The 13,958-nt window shown below is 43.2% G+C and overlaps 1 protein-coding gene across 1 annotated transcript in view; it reads right to left on the minus strand.

Moving 5' to 3' along the window:
• Nucleotides 1–957: 957 nt before the first annotated feature.
• LOC106742920 (two pore potassium channel protein sup-9-like) overlaps nt 958–13,958 on the minus strand; it is a 90,589-nt gene continuing 77,588 nt past the window's right edge. Inside the window, exons 2-7 of the mRNA XM_014616282.1 lie at nt 6,058–6,189; nt 5,082–5,441; nt 3,745–3,900; nt 3,400–3,575; nt 2,866–3,195; nt 958–2,607 (exon numbers count right to left, since the gene is read on the minus strand). Coding sequence (XP_014471768.1) covers nt 2,287–2,607; nt 2,866–3,195; nt 3,400–3,575; nt 3,745–3,900; nt 5,082–5,208 — 1,110 coding nt within the window. The 5' untranslated portion in view covers nt 5,209–5,441; nt 6,058–6,189 and the 3' untranslated portion in view covers nt 958–2,286. The remainder of the gene's footprint in view (nt 2,608–2,865; nt 3,196–3,399; nt 3,576–3,744; nt 3,901–5,081; nt 5,442–6,057; nt 6,190–13,958) is intronic.

The following is a 13,958-nucleotide window of genomic DNA, read 5'->3' on the forward strand; positions in this document are numbered from 1 at the left end:
TCGTGATGAACGTGTCAGTAGATTTAAGTGTTCGAAGCCGTCGATGTTCGATCTACACAGATTCTCCTTTTCTTCTTTTTCTTTTTTTCCCTTTTTAATATATCGATCGTGCATCGCAATTGCGAGAAGGCGACGCGAATAAATCTGCGTACGACTCGAACGGCGAAACGCTCTTACGGGAGAGGCCCGCGCCGTACCCGCCGACGTTCTTTCCCTCTCTCGTGGAGACGACGGGTTGGATAAAGAAACGTCCTTCTACTTACGCTATTCGTACAATGTGCAATCCAGTATACGTCTTAAAAATATCCGAATAGACTCTACTTTTCGATAAAAGGCAAGAGAATTGTTCCGCTCGTGTTCACCTATATTATGATAACGCATCTACCGGAATACGTACGTCGTGCTTCGATGGATTGACTCTTCGTAGGTAAACTGTAAACGATCAATTCGGGGGGAACGAATTCGTCGATATTCTCCTCGCGTAAATCTATCTCTGTAATCTCTCCTATCGTCATCGGCAGAGCGCTTCTGCTTGGAGAGACCTACGGCAGCTAGAGTCTACAGATCTATGTAGCTGTGGCCACTTCGCGACAATCTCCGATCTGTGTGTACTTAAATAATAATAAATGGAAAATCGAAATTTCAAATACATATATATGTATATATATATATATATATATATATATATATATATACATGTATATATATTCGTAAATTCCCGTATGATAGTAATATGACATATCTTACAAGTATGTATTATACACATCCGTAAGATTCTCTCTCGGAACGCCTCATGTCGTATATCTAAGTGTGTCGTAATATATCTATATTTTATATTATATACAAATTGTAAAATGTGTTTTCTTAATGAAAAAGTCCCGTGTCGGTTTGTGTATATCCTCTTTATCTCTTCTTTAGTATGTATTTATATATCTCTTTTATATTTCTCTCTCTCACTCTTTCTCTTTCACTCTCCTTTTCTTTCTTTCTTTCTCTCTCTCTCTCTCTCTCTCTCTCTCTTCTCTCCCGTGTGAGAACATGAAACGTAGTAGATGTAAATTTAGCACTTGCAATCGCATTCTCACATTTTCGCACTCCCGGTTCTTTCATACAGACGCACATTCGCACTCCCACGCGCGTTCGTTCGCTCACATTCACTCGAACGGTCGCGCCTCGTATTCGCTTCTTTTCGTCCTTCTTGTTCGCCTGCTTCATTTTTTCTCGCATCTCTCGGCTGCAAGTCGCATAATCGCACAGTCCTTTTGTACACTCGCGCAACTCTCCTCGAGGTCGGCTTGCTCTTTAAAAGTGTTCGCGCAACACGATTCCACGATTTTCATCTCGTTATACTCTAAGGAATCTCCTCTGTAACAATATCAGGAAACAAATGCAAGGTTCGTATCATCAGAATTGTCTTCAATTGGCGCGATCACCATTCTTCGCAAATATACAATGTGATACAACTTTATTGAGACAAATTCCCGAACAAAAAAGAAACGCGCGACAGCCTGTGTCATCAATTTCGTACGACGGACATTCCGACATACACAAACGTCCATAACGTTCTTCTCTCCTCCTCAGATAAAATAATTCCAGCTGCATAGAGTTAAACGACCTAGCTATAAACTACGAATACAATCCGATGTCATTATTATCACACACACAGAATCTCGTCGCACTTGGCGATACCGCCATTTACGGGCAATACCAGAACGGAACATCTCGTCTTGACTGACGGGCGATTAATTCTTGTCGCCCGCTCGACGGTGCAAAAATCCCTCACAATCAGACGCACCTTAATACTGTCCGTTAATTCTGAACGTTAACGAATCCAGACGATGGCGACGAACAGAAGGACCTATGGCACACCCGTTGAAGGACATTCGGCGCCGTCACTACTCCCGGAAACTCCGCTCGACGTTGAACGGCTCGGCTTCAATAGCAATTCCAAACCGATCCCGATTGCCTGCAGAAATGTTCACTCTCGTTCCACGAGAACGGAAAGATAGGAGACGAGGGAGAGGAAAAGCGCGAAAAGACGATAGAAAGAAAGACAGATCGAGAGAGGAGAGAGAGAGAGAGAGAGAAGAAGAACTCGTGGCGGTGATAACAGCGTCTCGCGACGACGATTAAAATTCGTTGAAGTAGCGACGGAGGCTGCAGGGGGCGGGCAGAGAAGATACTCTCTCAGACGGACACCCGCCGCGGCTGCAACTGATGCTGGTGATGGTAATATCGCTCGTCCTCGTCGAGCTCCAGCATCAGGCTCCGCGCGTTCGAGCAACGTCAAATGCTGGCGCGATGCTGATGCAGCGGCGGCAGTTGCAGGAGAGGCGTGAGCGGCGCTGGGCGCAGCTCGTCGTCGCCGTGCACATTCAACGCCGACAGCTGTTGCATCTGCAGCAGGTGCGAGATCGTGCCGGGCGAGCGGCGGACCGTGAAGCGCGGTCTCCGTCGTCTCCTCGAGAAGCCGTTGCAACGGCAACTGCACACCGACGCCTGGTCGTCCAACGAGATCACGTCGCCCTGATTGCCGATCTGACCGGACAGTATCGAGCCGTTCGCCGTTATCACATCGCCCTCGAGGCGTACCGCGCCTTGAGCCGCCTGCGAAGAGAAGATTCAGAATTCAAAAGGCGGAACATGTCTAGGCGCGACGTTGACTGATAATAAGCAGGATATCCTGGGTAACACATATATGTTTGAGAAACGTTTTATAAGCGAAATTTCCGGAATGTTTTATAACCGATGTCGTGATACCGAGGCAGTAGCTTCGCTGCCGGTCCAAATGAATTTTCCGAATCGTCTTGAGTGGAATTTCATTCCAAGAAATCTCGAGAGTATGTATGTAAATAATATCCTTACCTGTAACGCTTCAGCTTCGTCCCGTCTCTCGTCCTCCGTGTTCATCGTCACGAATCTCAGGACCAAGAGATTCAACGAAGCCGCCACGATCGCCAAACCGAAGAGGATGAATATTAGGGCGAACATCACGTACTCGGGTTTCTTGTTCAGCGCGTTATCCTTCTGCAGCGCTACCATGTCGCCGAAGCCGATGGTCGTCAGAGTGATAAAGCAATAGTAAATGGAATCGAAGTAGGTCCACCCTTCGTATCTGGAGAACGCGGCGGCACCACCGGCGATGGTAAAGCACGACAGAGTCGTCACCACGCAGATGAGATTGATCTCCGAGGCCTGCCACACGAAGAGAATCGGCGTATCAATTCCACCACCGTCGACTTGATCGATCGGTTATCGCGCGGCCCTTCGCTAATTTTGATCGCGCGACTCGCACGGGCACGGCTTATAAATATACGGATGCGTGTTAATTCCGTTCGAGTCGCACGCGGAATATGATCGACGAGGTGCGCGCACCTCGTTCGACTAAGCCATTGTTACCTGGACGTCCTTGCAGTTTAGAAGCCGCTTTACGTTCCGTATCACGACGGACGAAAACTTATTCAAGCGTTCTCCTATGCTCTGGAACATTACGAGTCCTAATGGGATACCGACAATCGCATAGAACATCGTGAACAGTTTGCCGCTTATGGTATTTGGCGTCGAGTGTCCGTAACCTGGAAGATGCAATGTGCGATTGAACATTAGGAATTTCCCACCCTCGGCCTAGATTGAAGAATCGTCCGACCAATGTGAGTACGAAATAGCAGTGGGGACGAAATTTTAATGCGATAAATAGGAAGAAAGTGACTCGACATTTGGCGGAGACAATTGGACTGCACGCACCTATCGTGGTGAGGACCGTTGTGGCATAGTAAAACGCGCCGGCGAACTTCCACTGTTGGCCAGCCTTGTGAGGTTCCGTCTTCAGCACCACTGTTTCCATGATCTTGAAGTCGTCCTCGCTTATATTATATTTTCGTATGACCATTTTTTCAATGGCTGCGAACAGAACCAGTGCGACGACGCGCTATACAACTCCCATTCCGATCGGAGAAGTCATATGTGCACACACTCATGCGCATGCTGCTGCTCGCCGATGCCGATCTCGCTCGTGAAGGACAGATGAATATCACTCGTAGCTAAATAAAATAACTAACGACCTCTGAACTTTTCAGAGTGTAGTTTCATGTCCGCTAAGAGATGCCCGGGTTGGAGGAGGCGCGACGATAACTCGATACTTTTAATGAAATTATTATATGTCATGCACGTAGAATCGCTTTCAACCAGAAACAAAAGGCCAGGCTCGTTTTTGTTGGAAAAAAAGGTAAGAAAAATAGGTACGAGGCAGGAGAACCGTTATTGCTTTCTTTCTCTCTTTCTTTCGCCAGCCTTCAGAATTTATAAGGCTTGCGAGAGAACGTATTTATCAAGCGCTTCAAGCCATCAGCGAGACGATACTACCGTCGTTACGTTGTAAGAAGATCGTTTCACTTCGACGATAGTGTGGTGACTTCTTGTATCACATATATAACGTGTATGGCTCGTACAAATACCGTTCTCGTCGCGCACACGATTACAGATTATGTTACACAATGCTATCTAGCGTTCCTCTCACTCGCATCTAAGTAATCTACACAGAGTGACAGCAAAAAGGCTTTTCCGCCGGGGACAACATGGATATTTAAGGGATGTCGTGAAATATTGTTCTCATATTATATATTGGGTCGATGCAAAAGTTCGTTCCGTTTTTAATCTCCAAATGTACGTCTGACATTTATTTATTTTAAAATACGATCAATCTCAATTAAATATGCGCCGTTTTGTTCGATGACTTGCCATCTCTCCGATAGCTACGTAATCTCACGCTCGTCGAAATTCTGGGATTTTTTAGCGAAGAACTAATTAAACGGAACGACCAATCCAATATGTGAATCTTTTTGTTGGATATCCAAAGTGATGTGATAATGGAAATAAAAACTAATAACATACTATAATACCAATACTTGAAAATATCGGTGATATAGAAAATAGTAAAAGAAAAGTTTTCGTAATATTTTATAAATGCATCCAACCGATATACCCTCTAATAATTACCAAAATAATTATGCAAAACCGTAATAAAAACTAAGTGATTTATCAGTCACGATGTTTTGCAATGCATGCGCTCGCCAATCACCTACCGTCCAATGCTTCCTTGCGTAATTTCTCCGTCTCGGACTCGAGTACGTCGAAGATAGCAGCACCGACGAGGAGATAGGTAAACGTGAACACGATTAATGATAGGGTCCGGACGTTTTGCTTCTTCATTCTCTAGTGAGCCACATGCTCACTAGCAGGGCCCCGGCCCTAACTACTTGCATCGCTCAGTGGGGTACGATTTGGCTTGTCGGGCCCATGACGACCCCTTCTTCTGTTGCTCGACTCTGCCCGGGGGGTCCCTCTTCTCTTTCTGACCGAACGCTACAGACCTGGCACGCGACTTTTCGTCCTCAGGATGTCGCTTTCCTTGCCGTAGCAGTCGTGCAACCGTTTCCGTTCATCTGAAACTTCCGCACATATACGCACCTGATGGAAGTTAACAAGGATTAGCTCTCAGAATTGCAAACATTTTATTGTATCTGGGTAATTTAAGTTATCAAAGTTTGACATTAGGCCGATTCTTCATTCTTCAAGGGTATCCCCTTAGCTCACTCAAACTCGATCGTTAGAATGCACGGCGAATCGTCGGCAGGATCGTCGGTTGGAAAACGAGCTTCCGCCAAAGCGACTGATAAGACAGTAACAAGAGCATCGAATCGATTTTATGACACGCGAAAGGGAGCCGATTATATGGACGAAATGGACAGGTCTGACGGAACTTGGCGTTATTTTTAAAGATGTAGGTCACTTAAAAAGGGATAATCGCGAGTCGGCTAGATCGATTTCGCGCGGCCAAGTCCTTTTCCCGCGGACATTCTCGGGATCTTTCCACCGGCTCGAAATTAAGACGTAGATGCGCGATACCGCGAGATATAATCGTCCTGGCGACTCAGCGAGATGACCTATTTTGAGATTCTTCTTCTTTTGCCTCATCGGCGAGGAGCGAGATCGAGCCGTTTCCACGATGAAGATCGACCGTGCGAGAGAGAAATGTGCTGATTTAGTGGAAGGGCTCACCTGCAGTCTGTTCCGGGTTCTCCTTTAGGTACGACAAAGAGTTGAGCAGAATGATATGGCAGTGCTTTCGCTGCTCCCACTGCCACGTTCCCTCCATTCCTCGGCTTAGCACCCTTACGCTTTCGGAACCGACTATGTGAACGGACAGAGGGAGAGAAAAAGAGAAAAAATCAGGGTTACGCATACATTTTGAGATTACGTCTACATGGATAATCTACGTATTTTTTACATAAATGCTTACACGGGCTTTTTTCATGTTCACTATTATATTATATTTTACTACTACACTATTATATTTTACGCGTAAACACGCAATTCTGGAAAAAATGAAAGGGATAGAATTCCGATGAGTGACGGGATGCGTTTTCGCGAGGGAGCCGGCGGTTAGCCGGCCGTGATGCATTGCGAAACAATGCCGGACGGAATTTGTTTCGTCGATATTATTTCGCACTTAGGATAATCCGCAAACGTATGTTCTCGCGCTCCCGTCGAAAGGCGGGTTCCGCGCGATCCAGCAACGCCATTCACGAGAATGTCAAATCGATTTTGTATTTGCAGAGAACGCTCGCGGATAAAAAGAAGTATACGTGTCTCACATTCTCGAATCGACTCGCTATATTTAACGAATGGAACGAAAAACGGGGGACCGTCCTTACTGACCGAGATTTCATTGCCAAGTTAAACGCGGCACCGTCCATCCATGGAAGACAACTCAGATGAGATTCTGGAAACTGAGAAGAAAAAAAGTGTCTCTCGCGTTACAGTGTAACTCGTCGAATAATCGTCAAATAATAATCGGCGAATCAGAACGTGTGTCATTATCGATTCGCTTCTCGGCGGTCTCCCTTGCATGAATAATATATCCGTTATATCCGCAATATTATATTATATTATTTACTCATCATCGCGCGCTCTGGCAACACATTAAATTTTAATTTACGCAAACACACGCACACGTCGGATGCCACGTAATACTTGGTTGCCGTACGCAAATTATACCACGTATAGTCTCGCGTATCTCGGATACAATTAATCGCGATCATTCGTGTAACTATGACTGCAGGCATAAAGTGAGAGTCAAGTCGTGGCAAAATTCACACTCGGGGCATAATGCAGCAGATAACTGATTAGCAGAAAAATTGTACTCTGGATCGAAAGCATCCAATTCCAGTTAATTTTGTGACGTTGGCCACACACAAATATAACAATTAAAATTAAGAAAGAACTTGATATTTGAGACTTTCGTGATATGGAGAAAAGGGAATGTCTTCAAATCATCACTTTTAAAGCTAATTTTTTTATTTTCAAATGGTATATATGACAATCCTGTAATAATTCATGAATGAGACATATGTTTATTTTAATTTTCTATGGGAAGATAGAGACTATTTCTAATCTTTTTGTTATAACATTCTTTACTTCGAGATCGTCAAAAACGTTTAATAATATAAATTAAAAAAGAATCTCAGTTTTTCTAAGTATGAAACATAAAATAAGAAATTATAGTAAAAATATGTTCTGTTGTTTTATTTTCATACTTTGTTAATTTATAAAAATAAAATATTAATTTATAAAATATAATCTATATATTTATTGAACTAGAGCTAATTGTTTTTCTTGCCATTTTCTGCTTCAACACGTAAGTATAAATAGGGAAAATTAAATTTAAATTCTAAAAGAGGATACAACTTATGATACGAAATTTGTTGACCAATAATTGATCCGTAGAATTATTCAGCTTGCAAATCCGTGACTTTGAAATTTCTGGCATTATAAAGAATAGATTCAAAATATATCTTTCCATAACTATGCTTTATTAAATATAGTATCAGTTTGGTTATTAATTTTCCTAACTTGGTTGTGTAAAACAACTTCACAACTAAATTATGGAATTTAACATGGAATTTTCTAACAGTGTAATATCTCTAGATTCCATTAATCCTTCCGTTAATCCATAAAGTATCGACGACACTTGCAGAATTAATGTAGAAGCAGAATTTCGAATCGCGATGCGCTGAATTTTGCAAAGGGGCGGCTTGTACGATCGCGCGTCTAATCCCGCTGCGATCTAATTCGTTTCCTTGACAGCACGTAGTTCGGCGAACTTTCGGTTAGCAGTGCTGCAGTCTCTTAGCCGTCTCATAAAACTTGAAGCACCGACATACGTGTTACGAGTATGTTTGCGCTGCTTCCAAGATAGACGAGATTTGGAGCTCGCGCGAATTTTTAGGTCAACTTACAGCTGCGTTAGAAACAAATTCATGCGCGAATATATTGTTGATTGAATACCTGACAGTCCCGAATTGAGGATCGTTAAGTTTGCATCGAGTTGAATATGTAGGTTTTGCGACTATTCTGCAAGCGTCAATCCTCAAACATCTTGAAAAGTAGTTATTTGCAAGGAAATATGTAGACATTTTCATAAGACTATCATATATTTTGGTAGAGAAGTGTTAGCATCTATGCACATAAATTTTAATTTTACACCTTCAACAGGACTTTAGAACCCGAAAACAAAATGATATATCAGTTTTAGAATTCTTTTCTTCTATACTATATTAATCATTAAACTCCGGGCCTCTTGGAAGCAAAACAATCGCTGTGTACGACCCGAAGCTGGCGTTAATTGTTAAGATGCAGCACTTTCGCGCGTTAGGATGTTAACAAATGAAAACGCCTTCAGGCGCTGTTCGCACAGAGTGAAAATTTTCGTCATCTGGCATGGTTCGCACTCCAAAGGTTAAATATAAATCTATATTCATGCGTCAAGCTTCCTTCGTCTTCACTTCCCGATTCTGCTTTCAACTGCTCCGTTATGGCGCTCCGAATACTATAGTTCACTCTTTAAGAGGGTATTCTAGTCTAGACACCTGTTCTTAAGCTGATTTTTGGGAATTAAAATGAGAAAAAAAATTAAAGCTACAGAGTTGAAGTTTTATATGGAATTATTTTTCTCCTTGTAAGCTTTTGATAAGATTCTTCAAAAAAATTATTATTTTTAGATTTTATTATATTGACTTTCGTATTGCAAGAATTGTAAAAATTCCTCTCAAGATATAATATTGTTTATGAAATATATAGTTTTTAAGCCTGGTAAAAGGTGCAAATCGCGTAGTTAGCAATATGTTACAAATGTTAACAAATAAGGGCATCTAAAGGTGCTGCCCGCACATAACGAGTGTTGAGCGTCGGATGCTTTTAGGCGTTATTCACCCTTTAAGGGTTACCGAGAAGGGTGATAAACGGAAGAAGAAGACGAAAAAAGGGGAAAAGGGAAGCGAAGTGGGAGAGGAAGGAGATGACTCTGGAGAAGAGTATCTGGCAGTGAAGCTCGAGGGTAGCCATCATCCAATTTCAGATAAGCTGTGGCAATTTCGAAAGTAGCGAGCTCGGCAACGACGAGTCAAATCAAATCCTGCTTCTCCTTCCTCCCTTTCTCTCTCTCTCTCTCTCTCTCTCCCCCTCTCTCGTAATTTAAATTAACACTTGCACGATGGTCGGTTGGATTGGCGGGCTGTGTTTTATTGAATTTATGATAAATTACTTTCGAAACCTCCACTTGCGCGGTAAGGGTAACACAGACGAGAGGCGACGGTTGAAGAGAAGAGAGAGGAGAGGAGAGGAGAATGCCATCTCCTCACTCGGCACCCGTGGAAGAAAAGGTCGCGAAAATCCCTTCGTAAATCAAGGTAACGAGCGTGATTACGATCGGGGCGATTCCTTTTGCCGCACACACGAGGGGGAGAATCTGTTGAATACATTTGAAACTAATGCTTGCGATACGCGCACGTGCGGCGTTAGTCCCACGTAATGATCGATGAGTGTACAAATCTGCCGACGGAGGAGAGGGCGGTCGGCATTTGCATGTGTTGCGAGCACCCCTATCTCGCATCTCATTTTGTCGTTCTTGTCGGTTTCGAGCAGACGGCAGATCGAATCGTTCGTAATTGACGACATAATTCTTACGTGAACTGTGGGATATGTTTTAACGCTCTCAGGAGAGACCAATATCGTATGTCACATGTGTGTGTGTGTGTGTGTGTGTGTGACGCAATAATTTTTCATTCTATGTCCACGTAAACAAATGAAACGTCTTATCGAACGTGTTAAAGAGCAAAATTCTTTATGGATGAGTTTGTTCAGTTTCCGCGAGATTTTCGATTTCCTCCATCGACGAGTCGTTTGCTCATGAGAGAAAGTTAGACGCATCTTTCGCGAAGGATATCACAGGATATCTTACTTATATACAGAGTAGCGGTTCTTATAGCGGTAAGCCAGCATACTGCTTTGTATGTAAGTGAGACACCCTATGTATGTCTCGGGATACTAGACTGGTCGCAAAGGTCGGAAAGCGGTCGAGAGGACCGTCGCTTTGAGGATAGGCACGTCGCAATTCTGAGCTATCTACTCATTGTTCCATGATATCGGATCTTCATTGTTGTAGCCTTGGATAGGTCATGAGTTTAATAACATCGGTTAGCGCCGTACTGCCGGCACGCTGCTCCCTAATATCGATTATTATGTGCTCGATCCCGTAAGGGGTTGTTGTTGCGATAGCGGCTTATTTGCTCCACTGAATTAGCGAGAACAATAAGCCGTGGCGCCGGCTAAAGGACGACGCCGCGATCATCGCCTACGCGAACGACTCGCACCTTCTTTCACCGGGGTCGAGGAATTTCCTCGGCGACGATCTTCTGTTAACAACGTACGACAGACAGGTCCCTCGAAACTCGTTATGCGCGATTTCACACGATCGCATACTCGTTCAACGCGTTATAGTTTATTCCTATTTTAATTCTGATGATGTCTCAAGTTTCCGTTTTCACTGTTTTAGCGGCAAAATAGGTTATCACAGATAGCACATTAAAATTAAATCTATTAATTAAAGATTCTGAATAGAGAAGATAAAAGTATCAATAGCCAAATAGGTTTTTACTTTATAGCCATCCAAGTCAGCACAAACTGTCTATTAACAGCGCCAAAGTAGCGTCGAAATTTCGACTCGGAATATATGTACGATCAGTTTTATTGTGATTTATTCCACTTTCGCTGGGAATATTCCTGAAGATGCATAAACATAAAAACATTCACGGGCGGCATAATAGCGCCATTCATTTTTTGCGCCCGGATAAGCGATACGTTAAATTTCGCGTCCCCTCATCTATTTCCATGAGCGAACCCCGGGAAGACTTAAATGCCGACAGATGAACGTGTAGGAGGATAGTATCGCCGCGCGGAAGACTATAGGGTCGATCGAGATATACGGCGGATTACGAGGGTCGGTCATATTTTAAGTTACAACGTGGACGCATGGCGAAAATCACCTTACCAGCGCGAGTGTCGCGTACGATCCGACAGATCCGTGTATGTGTGTGTGTGTTCACCGTGTGATTGCGTCACGTTTATCTTCATATCGAAATACTCGAAATCGTAAAGTTCAGGCGCGGCCGTTTCATCCGCAGGGTGTCGCGTTACGGTCGACCTCGTGATGTTACATTCTCGCGGCCGGTCGTTACATAAATCGAACTTTCATAAAACGCAAAGTACATCGGCGGACTCGCGTCACGAGCCTTATCGATTTACGAAGTTTACGTTCATTCCTCGTGTCTGTTCTTTCTGCATGTGTTTATATGTAGGAACGTATGTATCCGCTTCAGGACGCGATGGTATTAAAATTTATCGCAGTCACTATATATCTGCTCGGAAAATGCGAGATTAATTTGTAGAAAAAAAGAATTGAAGTACTGTCGCTCTTTAATCCTGGATCTACACTGGGGGGAAAAAAATAGGTCAAATGAATCAAGTCTTAGAGTTACGCAGATTTTGCCGTTGCAAATTGTGATCCAGTCAAATTGGATGAAAATCGAGCCAGATCAACAGTCTGGCGTAAAATTCGAACTACAAAATTTAATTTAAAAAATTAACAAAGGTAAATTGAAGCGTGCTTATATATAATATTCTTACAACTACCGAAAAGATCGATTTAACAGTAATATACGAACAATTTTGCCTCTGATGGGAATCAAATGATAAATCAAACTGATAAACGTATGACCAATGATACATGTTGAGTCAGCTTTACAATCTCTCTTCATTAAACTAAATTCTGAGCTTGTTTTAATCGAACGAGAGATTGAAAAAACACAAAAACTTTGCCGAAAGAATCGGGATCGCGTTGCAATACTGAAACTGAATTTGCTCAACTCGATTTAAGTTTCTGCCGGACGATCTCTTTTCACAGTTTAGTAGTTTGCAACATTTAGAATCGTGAGGCTGAGGAGCTTCGAGATTCGGGCATTTTAAGCCACTGAATCCGTAGCTCGATTCTGAGGCAGGATCTCGCAAGGCAAACTCGTGAAGGTTGAAGTAATCAAATTAATGTGCAATATAATACACCCGGCGTGTGTGCGCGGAGACGCGCGATATATACGTATACAATGTGTGCAACGTTATATTTGCGCGATATTTGGTAAAAGCTACATCTTACGGAGCAACGTGCAATCCTTGCACGTGCAAGCGCGATTCCTTGAATTCCTTGAAATTGCGGCAGGATTGCCCGGCGTAATATCGAAATTGCACGTGCGATGGCTTGCTGCGAATCGATTGCGCGGAAATAGAACCTGCTCTAATTCGTGCAGTTCTCGCGAGCGCAACATCTGCCTCTTCTGATATCCTCCGGACGGTTCTCGGCTGGTTAACAACTTCCAACAGTAGATCTGGCGCTCCGACGTGCATTACAAGCGACTCGTCGATCAACGGAACTATCGCGCGCAGCGAACGTATAATGAATGGCTTAATTAATTAATTAATTAATCGGATTGTTGATCGAATCCCTCACTGTTGTCAAAAGACAACAGTTATCAGTGCATGAATATTCGAATGTGTAACGAGTAATCGCGTTCTCACGGTTTGTTTATCACGAGCCGAAATCTCAGGAAATCGTTTTACATTTCATTTTCGTGAAAGTCGACGGAACAGTTCGGGATATCAAAATATCTTTGAAAACAGACGAGTCACGCTTAGATTTGAATGATTTTTAACCCTCTAACAGCAAGGTGGATTTTCAACATTTCTTAACATACAGAATAAAATAAGACAAATAAAAGCTACTCTTTCATTCGTATAGAGCAAATTTTCCACTCTGAATCGTCAAATAAGTACCTTCACTCGAAACAGGATAGCGAATCTGACGTTTTTCAGTCACGGGAACAAATTCACTCCAATCGATTGAAATATTCACTCACATGAAGTTAGAATCCACTCCAGGCTTAAATGAAACATTCACTATTGCGATTTCGAATGGCAGTATTTTCACTGTCGCTTCGAGTGAAAATACCGTAACTTTTTTTCATTTGTTTTGAGTAAGATTCCACTGAGAAGTTTGGAGACGGTATCTGTATAGTGCTTCGCGCATATATACATACATTACCTATTGTACAGAGTATATATTTAGCGTAATTTTTTACTCTCTGGAAATTCAAAAGTATCCGCCGATATCGCGGCCGTCGAGTGTTTTGCAGAATCGAATGCTCGATTCATTCCCTCAGATCGTACAATCGCCAGGAAACGGACCGTTCCGCTGGCATCATCGGCGTCACGCTCCTTGACAGCCACGAAACTCCCGCGAAACTTCCGTAATGAAACGAGGCCGAAGAAGATGAAACTTGCGCTTCGACATGGATCCTGCCTCTCTTCGCTACTCTCCCCACCCCTCTCTCTCTCTTTCTCCCGCTTTTTGAAGCTTCTACGCGCTGACGTTTTTCTAGACATGAGTGTACAACCGCTCGCGCACTCCTCGATTCAATTACATTAGAAGACGTCAGGGATCTTTCTGCCCTCCCTCAAACGCCGAGATAGGCTTTCCTGCTTTTACCTTCTCGAATACAGACTCGTGCGCTCCT

This window comes from Dinoponera quadriceps, unplaced genomic scaffold (assembly GCF_001313825.1).
Source record: "Dinoponera quadriceps isolate SergipeBrazil2010 unplaced genomic scaffold, ASM131382v1 scaffold946, whole genome shotgun sequence".
NCBI lineage: Eukaryota > Metazoa > Arthropoda > Insecta > Hymenoptera > Formicidae > Dinoponera > Dinoponera quadriceps.